Source organism: Rhinolophus sinicus, chromosome 17 (assembly GCF_057876585.1).
Source record: "Rhinolophus sinicus isolate RSI-liver-muscle chromosome 17, RSI-T2T, whole genome shotgun sequence".
In the NCBI taxonomy this organism is placed as follows: Eukaryota; Metazoa; Chordata; class Mammalia; order Chiroptera; family Rhinolophidae; genus Rhinolophus; species Rhinolophus sinicus.
Genome location: NC_142517.1, coordinates 159,393,931 through 159,411,145, shown reverse-complemented (window position 1 = coordinate 159,411,145; position 17,215 = coordinate 159,393,931). Strand labels below are relative to the sequence as shown.

General features: G+C 33.7%; 1 protein-coding gene across 4 annotated transcripts in view; it reads right to left on the bottom strand.

The window, feature by feature from the left end:
• UBR3 (ubiquitin protein ligase E3 component n-recognin 3) overlaps positions 1–17,215 on the bottom strand; it is a 172,091-nt gene that overhangs the window by 10,493 nt on the left and 144,383 nt on the right. For all 4 annotated transcript variants that reach the window (XM_019727399.3, XM_019727402.3, XM_019727403.3 and 1 more), the window contains 3 exons: positions 11,692–11,816; positions 7,484–7,591; positions 7,221–7,346 (listed from right to left, as the gene is read on the bottom strand). In XM_019727399.3, coding sequence (XP_019582958.2) covers positions 7,221–7,346; positions 7,484–7,591; positions 11,692–11,816 — 359 coding nt within the window. The remainder of the gene's footprint in view (positions 1–7,220; positions 7,347–7,483; positions 7,592–11,691; positions 11,817–17,215) is intronic.

Here is a 17,215-nt window from a genome sequence, read left to right as displayed (position 1 = left end):
ACTTGTGACATAAATTTGTATTCCTGTAATGAACAATGATGTTGAATACTTTTTCATGTACTTTGTCATAAATGCTTGTTCAAATTTTTTGCCTTTGTGTTTTTTGTTTTCTTACTATTCAGTTGTAAGAGTTATTGATATATTCTGGATACAAGTCCTTTCTCAATGGATATTTTTTAATTGAGATAGAATTCATATATCATAAAATTCACTTTTAAAGTATATAATTCAGTGGGGTTTGGTATACTTACAAAATTGTACAACTGTCACCACTATCTAAATCTAGAATATTTTCATCACCTATTGTAAATGGAATTATTTTCTTTTTTTTTTAACCACTGAACATTTTACTGTTTCCATAATTTTGCTGTTTTTAAAGAATGTTATATAGTTGGAATCATACAGTATGTAGCCTTTTTAAATTGGCATCTTTCACTTAGTAATAGGCATTTAAGCTTCTTCCATGTCTTATTGGCTGGATAGCTCTTTTCTTTTTAGCGCTGAATAATTTTCCATTGTCTGGATGTACCACAGTTGGTCATCTACTGAAGGACATCCTGGTTGCTTCCGAGTTTTGGCAATTACAAATAAAGCTGCTATAAATTGGAATTATTTTCTTAATTTCATTTTCAGATTGCCCATTGCCAGTGCACAGAAATATAACTGATTTTTCTGTACATGTCTACAATCTTGCTGAACTGCTTTATTAACAGTTTTTTTTGGAGATTCCTTACAATTTTCCACATACAAAATCATCTAATTTGCAAACAGAGATTGTTTTACCTTTCCTTTTCATCCAGATGGCTTCTAGTTCTCTTTTTTACCTAACTGCTCTTTCTTGAACCTCCAATACAATGCTGAAAACAAGTGACGATGAGGGCAAACCTCCTTGTCTTGTCTCTGATATAAGGGGGCAAGCTTTCTTTCACTATTAAGTATGATGTTAGCTATAGATTTTTCATAAACGCCTTTTATCAGAACTTTCTATTCTGTTCTTTACTGCAGAATATTCCATTGTATGAATAAACTACCATTTATTTATCCAGTTCCCCATTGATGCATAACTTCAGATGTTTTCAATTTTTTACTTTTTTTTTGTCTATGCAGGTATCAATAAATCAATGTCCATATTATTATACCACAAGAAACATCTATAGGTGGAGTAGTCATAGTTATACTGAGATCAAAGAGAGTATAATATGCAATATTATAGTGGTTTTTACAGACTTAACACTGAAGAAAACTACCTGCACTCTTCCAAAAACGTTTTCGGTAGCGAGCAGCCGCATAGCTCAGATATTAATAGTGCAGACTTGGCATGCAGACTAAATGTGTTCAAATCCTGGCTGCTTTACTTACTAGCTGTGAATCTTGAGCAAATTATTCATCTCTCTGTGCCTCTTTCCTTGTCTGTAAAGTGAGGCTTATAATAGCTACCTCACAGTTGTTGGGAAGCTTCAATGAACTGACATGAGAAGCACATAAAACAGTGCTTAGCATACAGTCATAAATATATATAATAAATGCTAGCTATAATTATTAGTATCCATAGGGAATTTACTTTTGACAGAAGTATGAAAAAAATATTTAAAGGAGGTATATTAGAGCAGTGTTTTTTCAACTTTGGAGACTATGGGTGGATAGCATAGTCCCCTGTAAGTATATAATAACTGTTTGCTTCCAAGAAAAATACACATACACAAACATTTTATAAACAATGCTATGGAATTCAAAAATTAACTGAAGTCTCTCTGTTAAGAATTCCAGAGTTAGAGGATAAATAAGAGAGAAGGGATTTAAGTAGGAGAAAAGAGAACTATGTAGTTACTTTAATTAGTCCTAATGTGGTAGTAGAAATACTGTTAGACTAAGACATTTAACTAAATTAGGAAAGTCTAATAAATTACTGTGAGAGCAGGCTTGCTGTTGTCAGAACATGTATTAAGTACTATTCTTGATGATTTTCCAAGCTTAAAATGTTTGATTGAAAAATGTATTTATTAACGATGTGGCTAAATGTAGATTAATATGCAAAATTCCAATTGGATTTCTACATTTCAGCAATATATTAAAAATATAATTTTTAAATGATTCCATTTACAAGAAAAACAAACAAAAAACATGTACAGGAAACTTAGAAGCATTCTCTTTGGGATAGGGAATAAGGATGTTGACTCTTACTTCACTGCTCAAAATACTACTGAGCATGCATTAAGACAACAACAGAGTAATAAAGATTTGAAGGGAAGAAACAATATTGTCATTTTCAGATGATATAATCATAATTACATAGAATACCTAAAAGAATCAAAGGGCAAACTATTAGAATAAGAGAGTTCTGCAAGTGGCCAGTCACAAGAATTAACAAAAGTCAGTAGTATTATTCTATACCAGCAAGAAGTAATCAGAGAATGTCATAGAAAATAAGATAATTTAAAGAGAAACTAAAATTATAAAGCCTATAAAATTAGCTTTATAAAGAATGCTCCAGGGGAAGTCAGATGGCTCAGTTGGTTAGAGGGTGAGCTCTCAACAACAAGGTTGCCGGTCCAATTCCTGCGTGGGATGGTGGGCTGTGCCCCCTGCAACTAAGATTGAAAAAATGAAACGGTGACTAGGCTTCGAGCTGAGCTGCGCCCTCGAAAACTAGATTGAAGGACAATGACTTGAAGCTGATGGGCCCTGGAGAAACACACTGTTTCCCAATATTCCCCAATTAAAAAAAAAAAAAAAGAATGCTCCAGACTTTAAGACGATAATTAAAAAATTCTACGAAAAGCATTAAAAGAAGACCTGAATAAATGGACATATAAACTATGTTCAATGCCTTAAAACTATAAATTCAAAGCAATTTTCATCAAACATTTTGTAGGATTTAGGAAGAAAATTTACAAATTGATTATAAAATTTATATATAAGAATAAAGGTCCACATATAACTGAAAAAAAATTAGAAAAGAATTTAACAACAACAAAAAAAAGTTAAAAGAAAAAAAGGACACTCACCCTACCAGATATAATGTCTATAATGAAATCACAGTATTTACAAGTCTGTTACTAATACAGGAGCAAATAGCTCAATAGTATATATAATAAAGAATCCAGAAACATAGAAACCTGTTAGCATCAAAAATCAGTAAGAAAAAGTTAGATTACTTTATAAAAAGATTATTTTGTAAATAGTATCAGTCAGGAAAACTGTCTCATCAAATGGAGAAAAAATTAGATTTTTCACTTCATACCTTGCTACAAAATAAATTCCAGATTAAATAAAAAATCTAAATGTCAAGATAAAACTATAAAAATAATAGAAGAAAATACAAAATAACTTTATAATCTCAGATTGGAGAGGATTTTTAAAATAAAATTCCAAAAACATAAATCGTAAAGAAAAAAAGTGTTAGGTCTGACAGCATTAAAATTAAATATTCCTGTTCCACAAAGGGCAATACAGTCAAACAAACGTCTGTGAAAAGATATCTGCCATGAGTAAAACTGGCAAAACAGCAGCAAGATAATGACAAAAAAACCCATTTTAAAAAATGGTCAAAGAATAGGAATGGGAAATATACAGAGGAAAATTTAAATGACTAAGAAGTATGTAAACAGATAATCAATTGCATTTATAATTAAAAATGCAAATTAACTTAACTATAAGCATACACTTTGTACCCCTATGACTAGCAAATATTAGAACATTGGATAATAAGAAGTGCTGACAAGTACAGGGTGGAAACCAAGAACCTTATGTACTACCCGTGGGATGTGGACCTTGAGCAGCCATTTCAGAAAGCAACCAGGCAGAACGTATCCTATGGACCCAGCAATGCCACAAGTAGGTAGAGAATCCAGAGAAACTTTAAAGAAAACAAGACATCAGGTTCATCGCAACAGATTGTTTTTTCTATTGTAGCAAAGATTTGGAGACAGCCTAGATGTCCATCAGTCAGGATAAATAACAAATGAAATATATGTACACTGGAATACCACTATGCAGCAATAAGAAAGGATAATTTAGAGCTACATGATTAGGTCTAAATGGTCTAATATTTAGTAGAAAAAACATAACAAAGATACAAGATGTATAGCACAATACCAGTTACACAAATTAAACAGACACAACACACTACCTGCAGTTTACACTGACATACACATTACTTCTGAGGAGATGTGGATATGGTACCATGTGGAAAAGGGGGGCGGTATTAATACTAGAGGCACTATGCGCGGTGCCATGAACTGACCCGGGTGATCAATGAATTCATGCCTATGCTCCTTCAATCTTCCTCTCAAAATCAAAAAGATAATTTCAGGTCAAGAAATGAACAAGGGGGCCAATATAAATACTATCCAATGAATAAGGTAAATTCTAACTCTAACTGATTGTTAGCTTAGACATGTCTTCATCCTTCAGTTTCATCACTGTAAAATGAGAATCTGTTTTATAAGCTGGTTAATAAATAGCGGGTCATTATAAACTGCTTTGTAAATACCTTTGAGCAAATAAATGTTTAGTCCTTTCTCTCCCAAATAAAACAAAGGGCTATGAATGAATGATTCTCAACTTTGAGAACTACCAAAGAAAACATTAAAGGAAAACTGCTGAATGTATAGATTTGCAATTAGAATAAAAGGGAGCAAAAGAATAAATTTTAATGAAACATTTTTTGAATAAAAGTATGAAATATGGATAGCTGAAACAAAGAAAAAAATGTCAAATCCACAGAAGTTAAAGATCTATACCACACCACGGTTAACAAAAAGTCAAAGTGAATACAGTGTAAGAGAAAGCAAGTATATATACATATATATAGTACATGTATTTATATATTTTGTATTACATATATATTTATATATACATATTACAAACATATGTAAAAACAAAAAAAGATTATCCAGATGACAGAAATCTAAACAAAAAGGCGGGAAAGTTCATCTAAAGTTGTTACTTACTTTTCTCACTTCAGTTGAATATATCCACTCCAATGGTCCAACCAACCCCTCACCTTGAATATATGCAAAATACTTTCGTTCCGGCCCCCAGAAACCTGCTCCATATTTCCTCTACTAACTGGACCACAGAGGTTCAAGTCTCCCAGGCTCAGACCCAAGTACGGTAGACTCTGGTCCCTTGACTCACACATGTGAAATATACTTCTAAGTTAAAATTTAAATAACTATGAAAGAAAATATCTAATGGATGAATTTTTTTGAAGAGGAATTAGAGGTAAGAGAGATAAAAAATATTTAATGACATAATGGCCAATTTTTTCCAAATTTGATGAAAACCACAAACCACAGATCTAAGAAGCTTAATGAATCCCAATCAGAGGAAACATAAAATCCATTACTAGAGTTCTCAATAATGTTAAAATGTTAACACTATAATGTTACAACGTCAGTTTTTCCAGTTAAGATTTCAGTTCTAAATTAATATATAGAATCAATGTAATTTCAAACAAAATCCCAATAGGTTTTGTTTTTCGGTAGAAATTTCCAGGCTGATTAAAAAACTATATGGAAATGAAATGAATAGCCTTGAAAAAGGCTACCTTGAAAACTACCTTGAAAAAGAAGAACAAATTTTAAGGACTTACACTGAGTGATTTTAATTCTTACTATAAAGCTATGGTTAATCCCTTGGAGTTCTAGGCAAGATCACATTCGAAGAAGGGTTCCACTGCTAAACCTATGTTTGAAAACTCCTGCTGCCGTGTCATGGGAGCCAGGGGAGGGGAGAGATTGAAGGAAATAAGGCGTTTGGGATTGTGCTGCAATCAGGGTTCCTTAGTGACATTTGAGGCTACAAGATAGTATTGGTAGGGAGAAAAAACAGATTTTGTGGGGTTAAGGAGTGAGTGAGTGATGAGTGAGTGGAAAATAAATGCAGACAGTAATTACAGACCACAAGTAAGAAGAGAAAGGAAGGATGCAGATAAAGTATCCTGGTTGGGAAGCCCCCTCCTCTTGCCCATACTCACTAATATTAGGGATGGTTTCTTAAGTTAAAGGTGCTTTGATTAAAGCTATGGTCTTCAAGTGAGTTACTTGATTTGACAAGACCAAGATGCCACAGGTTTCTCACCCTATCCATTCTTCCAGTGACTACAAAATAGCTCTCAGACAACCCTAATGTTTGGCTGATAAATCATCATCATTTATTTTAGAAATATTTATATTTTTAAGTTCATTTTGGCTTTCCTGTACTTGGATTACTATTTAAAAAGAAAAATCCCACTGCTTAATTTAATCCCTATGTTAAATTTTTAAAAAAAATTTTCAATTACAGTTGACATACAATATTATATTAGTTTCAGGTGTGCACTATGTAATCCCTACTTTTTGTTTAAGAAGATTCTGCTAGAATATTGGTGCAGTACAGAAATGTGAAGAATTTTTGAATTTTTGAATTTGTTCAATATTGAGGACAAATGTAGTTTATCTCAAATCACTGGATAAACACCAAAGAATCCAAACTATGTAATGCAATGCTCAATTACTTAAGAAAGAAGGAAAAATCAACTGCTTAATTTCAATATACTTCAGGTTTCAAAGGCCATAAATATGATGAATGTCTAATTCCCACATCTAATTCACTGAAAACGAATGGCAGATAACGCCAAGAACATAATCTTATAAGCATAGTTTGGTTTACTTACCTTCTGGTTTCCTATCCTATCATTTTCTTGCCTACTCACAGTTTTATGAAATAGATTAAATCAGTGATAATTCATTCATCCAAGTTTTAATACAATTGGCTGCAAATCAAATATTTTGCATTCTAAAATTATACAAATACCATCATATCTTTAAACAACCAGCTTTCTGACCAACATAATTTTTAAAAGGATAGTAAAGGCAGATAATTAGTAATAAATATATCAGTAGAGAGTGATAAATATATCAATATGACAAAAACAGTAATAAATACATCAATATGAATACAACGATCCTGTTCAAATATTGGGCATTTATTATCACTGATCTAATCCCAAGCTGTTCAAATATCAAAATTTAGTAATATTATCATAAAAATAGGTGGGTGCTAACAAATGCAAAACTAACAATTGTAAATATTCTAAATATTCCTTTGAGTTAGACTAACATAAACGTGTATAACATTCTGCATACAGATATAAATATTATACTATACACCAGCATATTCCAAAAAATTAGCTAATTCAAAAAACAAGGCTGCCTACTCTCGATCATAAATTGTACCTGGCAGCTAGGTAAGTCTTCCCCAAAAAGGTGGTGCTGAAGAAGGCTGGTGATTCTGAGAAAAGGTAAGCAGAAGTCCTGCAGGTATTTTTCCATGGATTCAGGAGACCAAGCAATAGGGCTAACCTAAAGTTGAAAAACAAAGAAATCTGAACAATCTGAATGTAACAGATATAGCTTAAAAAATTATATTCATAATTTAGACAACAAAATCTAAAATTTTAACTAAATAACCACTACATCTGGTCTTAGAGAGAACATACCATTGCACATTCCTGAGTTCCTTCTTCATGGTATAATTTTCCTTTAGATAGTTCACTTATTACAAAGCTCAATAACACTTCATAAGATTTTTCTGCATCACACGTATTCTGGAAAAAATTAAAATATTCCATCAGTCATTGAAAAGTACAAAAAAAACTTCACATTGGAAAGAATACTTTTTAATGAGTACAGTATAATTGTGATTACATTATTTTTCAAGCATTTAAAACCTGTATACAACAGTATACTTCTGGATTCACAATGAAATTGGGTAGATGATTAAATACTTCTTCAAAAGACAACATATAAATTACATAACATATATATAAACAAATATATGATATAAACAAACATATGTAAATGATAGATGTTGACCCAGTAATTCCCACTACTGGAAATTCTTCCTAAGAAAATAATCCAAAAGAAAAAAATAACTATATACCCAAGACATTCAATAAAGAACTATGACAGTGAAAAATTAGAAATGATCAACAAAAGTGAGGCAGTTACCTAAATTATGATGTATCAACTCAACAGAATATTTTATAGGCAGTGAATTGGCAAATCAAGGTGTATGAAAAATGTTCATAATGTGCTATGAAAAAAGCCAGAGGTTTATATGTACAATCATTATAGTGGAACAAATCATATGTGCATGAAATTGAAGAAAATATGGACTACAAATTTTTTTCTTTTACAACTTCCCTCAAATTCCTCAAATAGGATTTGTACAAACTATTTAATGTAGAAATGAAATAGGACAATATATTTATTATAGAATGTACAGATATTACATTAAATAAGTCTACAAATTATTAAGCTTAATCTGCTTTTTGTAAGAAAGAAACAATAATGCCTATTTATAAATTCAAATTTCTTTCAATAAGATTTTTACACATAAAGAAATGCGCCTCTTTTTATATTCACTGAGATATTAGAGATTGTTACAAATTACAGTAAAGTGTAAATTGGAATGAAGTGATAACTTTGCTATAATGTCATATATTCTATTCATTAACTATACTTTTTAAATAATAAAATATAAAAATTGAGTAAATGCTACAGAATATAACTTTATCCTGAATTTTTGTATATCTTTGCATAACAAAAATCTGAGCAATAAATTATCTGCTGGCTAACTCATGAAATTTATTTCAGTAATGTTGGAGTTTTCAATCTTAGAACTTCCCTGAGTGTGCCTCTTTTGATAATCAGTCCTTTGCATTATATTTAAATCATTCCTCTTTCCTTTCTGCCATATTCACTCAGCCACGTAGTATTATCGTGTCCTGTTTTTTTAACTATAAAAATATCACAATATGTCAATCATTATATGTCAACTATACTTTAATAACAAATCAAGTCCTTTTATTCAACTCCTGTCAAATTAAAAAAAAAAAGAATATTAGATAAGACAATAATTTCATGCTTAAGAAAGTCTTATTAGTAAAACATATTTTATATAGGCAATATTTGAATAAACCAAAGAGTAGGATCATAAAGCTTAAGAAGAGAATTTTTGAGACCATGGATGACAGACCTAGAATCATGATCAGAAGAATCCTATGGGAGAGATGGCAAAGGTAAAGAAAAGGATCAAGGGTTGAGAGATACAATAAATGCTGTGTTGGGTAAGTGCTTTTTCTAAATAGTGCTTCTTAAACTTTTCAGGGGTGACAGACCCTTTGAGTATATGATGGATACTATGGTCCTACTCCCAACAAAATTAAACCAAACAACGGACTCCAGATTAAGAAATCCTGGTATAAACTCTCCTTTAACAGATATTCCAATGAACCAAAAGAACACTATTTATATATACTAAATGTAATGATCATTTTTCCAACACAACTAAACGTCATTATCAAATTAACTCTAATATCCCTTTCAAAAATACATAGTGCCTATATTTTTATTGCCCTAGGTCAGATTAGAACTGGCAAAAACCTGCTTTTACTGGGATTACCATATCTGAGGATAAGGAATTATAGGGATCGAATGAATGAGACTCAATGAAGAAAGAGAAGAAGGAAGAAAAGGAATGAGAGAAGAAAAGAACTAAAGGAAGAAATGAAAAATAAAATGAGGAATGATGATGCAGAAATTGAAGTAGTTATAGAAGTCACAGTGATATTATTTCATTACTCGTAAATATAGTTGTTGCTATTACTTATAATATGCTATATATCTAAATGTTTAGATCTACTGCAGAAAAAGCTAATAACGTGACAAACCAACATATGGAATATCATAATTTTTGTTTTCATTCACTAAAGCAATTTAATGTGGCTATAAACTTCTAATTTCAGTTCTGATAAGAATCTGACTCATATTGTTTTAAGTATTTTTAAAAATAGCTAACAATTATCAAATTGAGAAAGAAAATTGACAGAACAGTTACCTAAATTAGTTCATGTTCCTGCCATCATAGATTTACAATTGTCTAATTTTCTGTCACTAAGGTCTCATTTTAGCAGTCAGATAAACTGATTTAGACCCAAATCACATCAGAAAATATTTCAAATTTATAGTTTTTCATTAGATAGTTTACTAAGAAAACAGTTAAACAATGACCGCATAGAAACATAATACACTCAATTTGAATACTAAAAATCCAAATACCAGATTTAGTGCATTCAGAGAATTGAAAAAATATATAGAAAAAAAGAAAGATAATTTCAGAAGACAGAATAATCGACTAAGAACAAGGAGGAAAAAAATCATTGAAGGAAAAGACTGAAATCCACTTTAAGAACTTAGAGTAACAAATTTTTAGAAATCATATATTCCAAATTCTCATTTACTTTTTGAAAGCTAAGAGTTTTTATACCTTTACCACAAAAATAATATTTCTACTGAGTGGTAGGAGTTTGGCCTAGTATTCAAGTTCAATGGCCAACCACCCATGTCCCTAATTAAGACATAACGAACATTGTGATGATAGTATACTAAATTTTGTACATATAATCGTGATTTGAGAGTAAATTAGTGATAAAAGTGAAGGTTATCTTGAATATATTTCATGTATTTATAATTAATTTTCTCTCCTTTGATAAAAGTAGATATGGTAACAAACTTTTCAGTGATGTGCAAAACCTCTTTAAGAGTTTTATAAGCTAATCAAAAGGTTCAATTTACACTACGCCTATTATTTTTTCCTACCAATTTCCCCAAATAAACCCTGAAGTAACTTCTTATTTTAACCATCTCTAAGCTAAACCACTCAGTCAGTTCTTTGGTTCTATACTATATTCTATTTGTTCTCAAGCCACTGAAAATACCTAATGTTTAATTAAACTTGCATAATTTTTCTAGATTGTTCACATAATTTTGACTTAAAGAGAACACCTTTAAATTTGATAAGAATTTATATATATTCTAACATGAGCAAAAAGCAGTAAAGAGGCATAATTAAGAAAAGGTTAGGGGCTGGCCCGGTGGCTCAGGCGGTTGGAGTTCCGTGCTCCTAACTCCGAAGGCTGGTGGTTCGATTCCCACATGGGCCAGCGGGCTCTCAACCACAAGGTTGTCGGTTCAACTCCTCAAGTCCCGCAAGGGATGGTGGGCTGCGCCCCCTGCAACTAGCAATGGCAACTGGACCTGGAGCTGAGCTGTGCCCTCCACAACTAAGACTAAAATTAAAAGGACAACAACTTGAAGCTGAACGGCACCCTCCACAACTAAGATTGAAAGGACAACAACTTGAGTTGGGGAAAAAAAAAAAAAGTCCTGTAAGTACACACTGTTCCCCAATAAAGTCCTGTCCCCCTTCCCCAATAAAAACAAGGTTAGGATTTTTATATTTAGAAGTGATGAGTGAAAAACCATCTTTGGATTGTAACTGGGGACAGACACAAGGAAAAACTGACAGATAATTAAAATAGGTAAGTCTGCAGAAAATTTATTACGTCCTCACTGTGTTAGCACAATTTTTATAACTTCTCTAAGTTTAAGGCTTGCAGCAAAAGCAAAACAAAACTGCCCAAATATAAAGAGGTAAAGGCCAAGGTTTAGAGATAGATGCAGAAGACCTCAATGTACAAGGAAAACGTTTTAAACTTTTTTTAGCCTGAAGGTATTCCATTTCCAATTAAAATATTGTTACTAACTCATTTTGCCTTTCAAACACCTAATCTCATTCATTCATATCTCCAACTTAAATGAGTTTGCCGCGCTACTAAATGACAAATTCAGACAAGATACTCACCTTTTTGAGAGCTCCTGTCTGTTTCCAGGCTGACCTATCTTCCTCATTGCATTTAATTGAAAGTGCCGCAAGAGCTTGTGTGTATAGTAGGGTAAAAAGTACCTTCACTATGCAGGTGAAGTGGTCTATAAGAGAAAGAGAAGATCATTATTTCTTTGGAATCAAGACAGTTTGTACTCAAGAAAATTTCACAAATATTTGCCTTCCCTTGCATGTGCAATTGGTTTTTGCTCAACACTTAAGTAGCTAATAAAATGAGATTATAATGTGATGATATATTTTCTACCCAGAAGATCTGAAATTATGAAAGCAAAGTTCTTTTATTCATCCACAGAAGGCGTAAATGAGAGGCATTTAGCACAAGGGAAAGTGTGCTACTTCAGAAGACCAGAGTGCTCATGCCACTCAACCTTGGAATAACTGTGTAACCGAGGCAAAGCCCCTTACTGGACACCAGGTGCTTATTAACAATAGCTGGGAGTTTGAATGCTTACAACCAATACTTCACCCACTCCTAATATGATACAGATCTTATAATATAGTATGTAATATAATACAATATAAAACTTCTCAAGTTAAAAAAAAGAAACCCCAATATTTTAGGTACTCTTGAGTTTTAAAACTCAGTGAAAACTATAACAATGCAAAAACAATAGTAACAATAATGTAAAATGCCTCGTAACGCCTGGCACATATTAAGTACTTAATAAGTGGTAGCTTAATAATCATTATTAACATTTATATTGACCTAATAACTTAGAAAATTTCCACAAATGTCTCACTGAATCCTCAAAACAGTGTCAGTTGGACAAGTGAGCTTCAAAAGGATGTGCCTGTAATAACAAAGCTACTAAGCACCCAGGTCTGCACTGGAATCCGTACAGACCATTCAGAGTCAGTATTCCTTCTATGATATTACGCTGCTCCCTTAGTAAATGGGTATTACCATTTAATCAGTTGCTAAATTCAGAAACTTGCAGACATTCTTGCTACTTTCCTGTCTCTTTCTCCCCACATTAAAACAAATCACCAAATCCTGTCAATTCTACTTTAAAATTATCTCACAAGTAAATTCCAAGACCCTGGATCAGGCTTCAATCCTTTCTTTCCTAAATGTATAATCTCAGACTAAATGGCTGTGTTGGGGTCCTCAAGACCACCTCCAGGTTTGATGATTTACTTGGAGGACTCACAAGACTTAGCATATAGTCCTATGACTTATTACAGCAAAAAAATACAAAGGTAAATCAGCAAAGGGAAAAGACATATTGGGTGAAGTCCAGAGGAAACATTCAGAGTGCTCTTCCAGTAGGGTCACACAGGATATGCTTAATTCCCAGCAATGAATTATGACAGCACACGTGAAATATATACCAGGAAAGTTCACGAAGAGACTCAGGGCCCAGTGTTTTTATTGGGAGCAGGTCACACAGCAGCCTCTGCTGTTACATACTAATGTTCTAGACTCCCAGGAGGAAAACAGGTGTGTTCAGTATAAACCACAATGTTTGTACAGACATAGTGAGCCACTCTTAACAGTTCTGCGGATGATGGAACTCCTCCCCAAATCAAAGTTTCCAGATGCCAATCAAGGTTCAACCTTATCAGCAGGCCTTTCAAAGGATAGCAGTCAGGCCTTCTAAAGTCCCTCTTTTCCTTGCAGTGGTTTATCCACATCACCTCTTAGACCCCTGCAAAATACATATATACATACATATACATATACACAGACAGACCGATTTTTTTAAAAGAAGTATTTGGCATCCTTTCACTAAGTCTCACTATAAGCTGAAACACTCTTTCCTTCCTTATAGCCTGGCTAACTCTTAAATGAATCAGATGACATCTTAAAGTCATTTCCTAAGGATTGTCTTCTCTGCTTTTAGTGTGTGTGTGTGTGTGTGTGTGTACCCTGTCTCTTACCCATGTTGATGGGTTGGGGTGGGAACCTAAGCTGAGCCAATCAGAGTACCTACCCGGGATTCGTCTAACTGGAGGCAAAGGAAAAGTAAAAAGATGAGTCTGGAAGTACCAGAGGTCATGCTCCTGGTCTATGGCAGAGACTGGCCACAGCAAGAGTGAATGAAGCAGATCCACAGAGAGAAGGAAAGACCCAAGATGGCAAGAAACCTGCCAGCATCTGAAGTCCTGCTTCTGGTCATGCCTATGACTTTCACAGTTTGGTTATATGAGTCCATCAGTGCTTATAAATGGATTTCTAAACAGCCTAACACCTTAGTACTTAACACATGCTAGAAAACACACAATAAGGAGTGGGGGAGGGAGGGCGGGAAATGTCTACAAGCATGTACAGGGTGTAATGGGAACAAACATGAGGAGGAACTAATATAGACGAAGGGCAGGGCATAGGGGGTAAAAGCTACCACCTCCACCAGGGGAGTCGGTCTTGAATGATGAGGAGAAATAAGCCTAGTAAGGAAGGTGGGGATAAGATGAGGTAAGGGAAGGGGGATTCCAGACAGAGGAAGCGAAGCCATTTGTACAAGGATCACAAAAAGAGCCTAAAACTCACAAGAACTGCAAATTGTCCAGTGTTTAAGTAGACTACAAATAGTGATTTTTGAGAGATGAAGCTAGAAAAGTACTCTTGGGCCAGCCCAGTGGCTCAGGCGGTTGGAGCTCTGTGCTCCTAACCCCAGAGGCTGCTGGTTCAATTCCCACATGGGCCACTGGGCTCTCAACCACAAGGGATGGTGGGCTCTGCCCCCTGCAACTAAGATTAGACACAGCACCTTGAGCTGAGCTGCCGCTGAGCTCCCGGATGGCTCAGTTGGTTGGAGAGCATCCTCTCAACCACAAGGTTGCCGGTTCGACTCCCGCAAGGGATGGTGGGCTGTGCCCCCTGCAACTAACAACGGCAACTGGACCTGGAGCTGAGCTGCGCTCTCCACAACTAAGACTGAAAGGACAAAAAAACTTGAAGCTGAATGGCACCCTCCACAACTAAGATTGAAGAACAACAACTTGACTTGGAAAAACGTCCTGGAAGTACACACTGTTCCCCAATAAAATCCTGTTCCCCTTCCCCAATAAAATCTTTAAAAAGAAAACAAAGAGCATAAATAGAAAAGTACTCTTTATGTGAAGACCAGCTGTTGCAAACTGTCGTCTACCTGTCTGAATGCAGCCTGCAGAGATGTTTGATTTGCCTTTACCCTGTTTTACTTTTTGTTACTGACATTTTAAAACAGGGTATTTCTTGTAAAAGTCCAGAATCCCACTTACTTTTGGAAAACAGGAAGATATGGCAATACTGGGTCCACATTTTTACATGCCAAGAATTACTTGGAGCTGAGTAGTAACTGGACTTTTGGCGAAGTATACATTCTCTAGTTTGTCACAGTCTCCCACTCCCAATTATATCGAACCAAAGACTATTTCACAAGGAGTCAGTATATAATATTATTGTTATGAATTTAGACTATGAAGCCAAATTGTCTAGATTTGAATTCTGATCCTTCTGATCTTAGGCAAGTTAGTTAAACACTCTGTGCTTTTCACATTCTTTATCTGTTAAATGGGGATATCGCCAACCTTAAAGGGATTAAGTGAAATAAGGTTTAAACACTTAAATGCTTAAAATATGATTGGCAACAACAATTAGTAAATATCTGTTGTTATTAATATTACTATTTATATTACCTGTTTGATATCTATAGACATTTGATTTATAGCACCTAGACCAGGCAACGAAAAGCCACCAAAGCATTTTAAGCAGGACAGTGATATTAGATTTGCATTCTAAAATATTCACTGATGCTTATTAGGAGGAAGGGAGTGAAACAAGACAAGACTAGAGGCAAGAACACCGATCAGCAGATAGCAGAAGTACTATACTGAGAAATTAGATGGCCTGAACTAAGGAAAAGTAATGATGAAGGAGAGAACGGGTCAAATCAGAGAAATATTTAGATGACAGAAATTGTAAGATTCGGTGGAGCTTGGGAGGTAGATGATGATGGTAGTCTCTCACTGTATATAGTAGTAACACTGACTAAAATGGAAAACATTAAGATAGAAAACAGGAAGAGAGCAAGTTTGGATGGAAAAAAAAAAAGAATATTATATACGTTGAGTCTGAAGCATGTGCAGGAATTTGGGCCCGGAACTCATGAAGGAGTGGAGCTAGAGATTTGAGACTCATTAAGAATAGGTACAGATGAAGCTATGGAGAAGAAGATAAAATTGAGAAGGGGACAGGAACTAAGGAACAGCCCAAAGAGTGGTGACAGGCGAAGGTGAATGAGAAAGAGCCTTGAAAATTAGTAGAAAAATAGACAAGGAAAATCAGGAAAGAACAGTATCACCAAAGTCAAGAAAAGTACTTCATGACTTAATAAAATGTTTTAAATCAATGATGAAAATTATACAATTTGTCTACTAAGCACAAACAAAATGATCTTAACCAGGAAGTCATTTATGCGGCCTAGAAACATCACTCACATATAGCTTCTTCTTGTAAACTACATAAATTATTTTTAGTTAAAAAGAAATAATGCATTTGAAGAATGACAGCTACTGTAAACAATTTTAGCTTTTTGTAGCAAAGTACAAACTAATTTCTATTTTCAGTCAATTTGCCTTATCACCATTTTTAAAACTGGTAGTTTAAATCACAGCTTAAGCTTAAGTTCTCGCTTTCTCTCATTCATTTAACAAATATTAATTTATTGAATGCTTACCATGTGTAAAATCGATGCCTTTTAGGGACTCAGAAAAAAACAACAAGAAAGCACTCAGATGAAGGGTATATTAGGTCAACAGGCTGTTATCGTCCAAGGTTGCAATAGAGAACAAAGCCCTTCAAACACAATTATCAAAATTTAAAAAGGAGAAAAAGGATTGAACATCTACTCTCAATGTGCTTTAAAAAAAAAATCCACTATCAAAACACCTGAGGATGAACAAAGATATCAATACTTATTTGAAATGTCTTAGAAGCAAAGAGACTTTGAACAACACAGATTCTAAGTTTTATAGTGCTATATAGCATGATAGGAGAAAGGGGGCAGGGAGACATGGTACTTTCAATTCTGCTCAAAGTAAAAGCTTGCTCCTATTGATCTAATAAGATACAAGTGTTTGGTGAGGTAGAAATATTAGCCTGAGCTCTTTAAAAAGTGAATTTTTCCTTAGAATCACAAATGAAAACTATATTCTTTAATTCCTATTCTAAATTGCTATGAGATTAAACTACTAAATAAATGCCACATCTCCATTACACTATTTCAGAAGATGAAGTCATGATTTTTATAGTAATTCATCATTTTTAAGAATTTGAAACATAGCTCATGAAATTAACTTTTTAAATAGATACCATATGCAAATCTTTGTCTATATTTATGATTTTTCTTCACAAGATAAAATCCTAAAACAGGAATAGTTCAAAGATATTGACATTAACTGAAACAACAGCTTGATTCTGGAATGATATCAACAAAATCCGAGTAAACCATATTTTCTTCAGTTGGTAAAGCATGAAAACACAATGGGAAATTTTCAA